The 4352-nt window shown below is 45.9% G+C and overlaps 1 protein-coding gene across 2 annotated transcripts; it reads left to right on the top strand.

Annotated features, from left to right (window-relative positions):
• Positions 1-379: 379 nt before the first annotated feature.
• LOC124414849 (pro-resilin-like) lies at positions 380-1775 on the top strand. Of its 2 annotated transcripts, XM_046895945.1 has the most exons (4): positions 380-526; positions 600-920; positions 975-1265; positions 1329-1775. In XM_046895945.1, the coding sequence occupies exons 1-4, from the start codon at positions 521-523 to the stop codon at positions 1593-1595; spliced, it is 885 nt and encodes a 294-aa protein (XP_046751901.1). In that variant the 5' UTR covers positions 380-520; the 3' UTR covers positions 1596-1775. The 2 variants fall into 2 exon arrangements, with proteins under 2 accessions (XP_046751901.1, XP_046751900.1); XM_046895944.1 differs by having other exon boundaries at positions 600-1265.
• Positions 1776-4352: the final 2577 nt, after the last annotated feature.

The following is a 4352-nucleotide window of genomic DNA, read 5'->3' as shown; positions in this document are numbered from 1 at the left end:
AAAGAGCAGATCATCGATGACCCGACAATTCCTGGTTCCACGAGTTCAATTCAAACGGCTGACATTTGATTGAAGTGAATTTACTCGCGTTCGGAGTTTCGCACGTCCAAAAAACAATTCACTTTACAGGTACCAAATCCTTCGGATCAAGACCATTTTCAACCGCGGATGAGAATCCGAATCCGATCGCTCGGCTGCCGTACAACATCTGACAAGGTGTATTAAAACTTGTGCAGAAAGTGAGATCTTTCGGTGAAATGTTCGCTCGACGTTCAAAGCGGGCCCGGCAGCTGAACACGCGTAAGGCCCATTCCGGCCCGACGAATGGTGGGGAGCCGGCCCGCCCGTCCTTGCCACTCGACGATCTCGTTGTTACAGTTTACTCCTCCGGGCCGCACGCGTGCGTTACGCAACAGAACTGCAGGTTTTTGGCGGGGATATAGGCGCCGTTTTTTCGGTATAAAAACCATGCACTACCAATGGTCGACATCACACCATCCTGTGTTCTCCAAAGGCAAACATGAAGGTGAGCAGCATCGGCAGAGTTTGGCATCCTATCGTCTCGTGAGCTACTAACGATCTTCTTCTTCTTCTTCCAGGTCTTCATCCTCCTTTCGCTCTCCGCCGTCGCTCTGGCCAGCCTCGAGCCGGCTGGATATCGTCCTCCAGGATCTGCTTCTCCATCGGCCAGGTACCTGCCTGCCAACCCCGTTTCGAACCAGTACCTTCCGGCCAGCCGACACTCTTCTAACTCGATTTCGAACCAGTACCTTCCGGCCAGCCACCACTCTTCTAACTCAGTATCGAACCAGTACCTTCCGGCCAGTCGGTACTCGTCAGCACCTTCAAACCAGTACCTGCCTGCCAACCAGTGGAGCCAAGTGTCCGCTGCAGCTCCTTCGAACCAGTACCTTCCGGCCAACAAATACGGATCGGCTGCCATTGAGGCTCCTGTCAACCAGTACCTTCCGGCTGCACCTTCGTCCTCGGCGCCATGGGCCAGCTCTGTGTCCTCTGTGTCATCACCTTGGGCCAACTCAGCATCTTCTTCAGCGTCCCGCTGGAGCGCCCCGTCAAGCCAGTACCTTCCGGCTGCTCAGAACAGCGTCCACAAGTCGTCGATAAGCGTGCCTTCCAGCGTTTACCTTCCGGCAAGCAGCCATGGATCGTCTTCCAGCTACTCGTCCCACAGCAGCGCAGCTCCGTCGAGCCATTACCTGCCAGCGAATGCTGGGTACCGTTACGCCCATCAGGATGACGAATCTGTGAGTATGAGATGCGGTGGGTGGTTGAGACGATGACGATGGTCTTGGATCTTGTGTTTTTAGGTGCCGGCTAAGTATGAGTTCGAGTACGAAGTCAAGGATGAACCCTCAGGCAATGACTTTGGACATCACGAGAGCCGCGACGGTGACAACACTCAGGGAGTCTACACCGTCGTTCTTCCCGATGGACGCAAGCAGATCGTACACTACGAGGCTGACCAGGAGGGATACAAGCCCAGGATCTCGTACGAGGAACCCAAGCAGGGATACAACAGCGGATACAACCGTCAGGGTGGATACGCTCACGGACACCCGCAGGGACCCTACTAAGGGATTTGAATCGGGATTGGATTATGTGCCAGTAACAACGACGACCTAGCGATCTAGATCTTTATATTCGCGTGCTTATTACGTGTGCGTTTTTGTAATCGATATTACGATTCGCGCACGGCTTATTTCTACCTTGTGTAAATTATTTTTGTAATAAAAAGAATGAATTTGATTTGATAATAATTTGCGATCTTTTTTAATGCAAGATTTTAACGAATCCATGCCTTTTATTATTTTCATCTCTTTCATCTCGGAGGACGAACTACAATTAACGGACGACTGTCACGTTGAATTCTGATTGAAAACACGATAAAGTTGACTGCGCTTAATGATTTACCAGGAGTGTTAACATTGGAGAAAGTACATAAGGTGAAGCCTGTTACGTTTCAAGGATTTGGAGAGCGTGTGTTGATTCATTGATTCGTTTAATGCGCTGATTCTCCTTTAAATATTCCCACTCTCGAGTCAAGATGCAATCTGAAATCAGAGAGGATCTGCATAAACTGTAATATGCGTTACAGCGTAATACACGGAGCTTGTTGATGAATTTGCTTTTGGCGTATCTATGACGGATGTTTTATTACTCGTTACGGTCATCGACTAGCATCGAATAATCCTGCCTGATAATGAGATTTCATTCGTTCAAGAATGTCATAAATTTGACAGTTGCAGATCGAATTGTCAATCAAAGGATCCCGGATGATTTAGGTATTCTTCGAAATCACGAGGAATCAATTAATATAAATGAAATTATTGAAAATCACTGCAAGCCTTGCGGTAAATGCCAAACGATTACAATTCATTGACATTCTCTTGATTTATATTCTCTGTCATGTTGTTCGTTGATATACAACTTATCAAGTGATTTGCATTGATTTCCAATGATTTTCACTAATTTCTTGTGATCCGCCGTGGATTCATTACTTATAGAATTCACTGGAAATCGCCTAAAACGCTGAATTATTAGGAATCAGGGATGAAGCTGGTGCACAATGTAAATCATTCGAAGTCAACGTCGACGAATTAAAATCACTTATTTGATTTCCAAGTGAATCAGTTTTCTCGTTCTTACGTGATTTGAAAGCAAGTAGTCATCGGCTTTGTTTAAACGACTGAGAACCTTCTTCAAAATAGTTTCCTGACCTAGAGGGGAACAATTTGCAAGCATGAAAAGTATGTCAAAGTGATTCTTAGGCTTAGCATATTCACGGCATCCTTTGGGTATCAGATTCCCCGAGAACCATAAAAATCTCACGCCATGTTCTACGCGTGATTTTGAACTACTTGATCATTTAATGTCAGAAATCAAACTTCGTCCTGTTCACTTCGCGTGGATATCCGTTCAGACTATTTCAGGACACAGAAGGTCTCTGAGGTCAAAGTCGAAGGTCGGGTGAGATCGATCCGCACCTGAGTAATGGGTACGAAAAAAAGACGGGGTGATAACAATGAAAAGAGGGGTTGAAAAAAAGTGGCGAGTGGAAGTCGGGGATTGTTCGTTATTTGAAATTCTTTCAGGATGAGAGAATTGAAACGTTTATAAGGCGGGAAATATGTCATCGTAGATTATTTCTTCTTCTTCTTTTTTTCTTTCTTTTTTTTATTTACTTTTTTTTTTTATTTTACGCCGTTATGAAATAATATATCATCGGCTCAGTTGTACGTTCGCGAGAAAAGTGTACAAGAAGTATTGTAATCGGTTTTTTTTTCGGTGAAGATTGCGTAAGCAGGAGTGAGTAATGTTTCGCGGGGCGATAAATTAAAGCCCGTTTATCGGAAGAGGGCTTTGACAAATGGGTGACAATTCTTTTTTCGCTAGCGTTGTTATAATAACCCCGCGTGTACAATTTGACATTTGAAAATGACGAATGTGGGTACGATGGTATATATGCGATATCTGCCGCTCATTCTTCCAGCTCCACTTATTATTCCTAAAAATTTCTTACCACCCGCCGGCTGGTAAGCCCTGAAACCTCGACAAGACGAAGCGGTGCGAATACATCAGCGTGGTTAGCGATTGCGCAATATGGGACGGGGCCGTGGATCGAATTGGAATAAAAAATACCAGCAGGATGAATTCTGCGGTTTGCATGGAAAGATGACGATCACTGCACGACAGAGTAATTGTGCGATTTGTTGTAATTTGAGAAGATTGAGCTCTCGGTACGAGGCACTGGTGCCATATTCTCAGGAGTCGAAAAACGAGATGATTCAATGGATAATGAAGACGAGAAGCAAACGACTCGTTACCTCTGAGATTTGGGGGCGTGTGGGTTACACGTATTAGCTTGAAAGCGCAGGCGATCCTTTTGCCAAATGAGGAAGTGATTGATTGGCGCAATCCTGGCTCGCGCCGCACGTCGCTTGCACAGTCTAGAAGCAACTTTGAAAGTGGCTGGCTTAGGAATCCTTGGAGTGAAATTGAAGAATCAAGGATGCCGCGTTGTCTGTACAGTGAGATGGGCTATGCGCGGCCTTGCTCCCGATGTTACAGTTGCGTTATGAAACACGACGGATAGAGATATACTCTTACTCACACCCGGCCACAGCCTCCATCGCTCATCTACGCCGAAGATGAATTATATATTATGGAGAATTTTAGAGAGATGCGCAGCCGCTACATTCACAGAGGGGGCATTTTTCACTCGGTTTTGCAACTCCCACATACAGCGTAGAGCAAACCTATGCAACTCGCACTTTCGCGATCGCCAGGGAACTATATAAGCCGGGGTGGATCCTTGCTTTTAATTATAACCG

The sequence above is a fragment of the Diprion similis genome, chromosome 14 (genome assembly GCF_021155765.1).
Source record: "Diprion similis isolate iyDipSimi1 chromosome 14, iyDipSimi1.1, whole genome shotgun sequence".
NCBI classification, from domain to species: Eukaryota; Metazoa; Arthropoda; class Insecta; order Hymenoptera; family Diprionidae; genus Diprion; species Diprion similis.
The sequence above is the reverse complement of the archived record's forward strand: the minus strand, read 5'-3'. Positions and strand labels throughout refer to the sequence as shown.

What these genes read in the sequence shown, in the direction of transcription:
- LOC124414849 (XM_046895944.1), top strand. An exon ending in CCCATCAGGATGACGAATCT is followed by an intron (nt 1,266 to 1,328) that starts GTGAGTATGAGA and finishes TTGTGTTTTTAG; the next exon opens with GTGCCGGCTAAGTATGAGTT.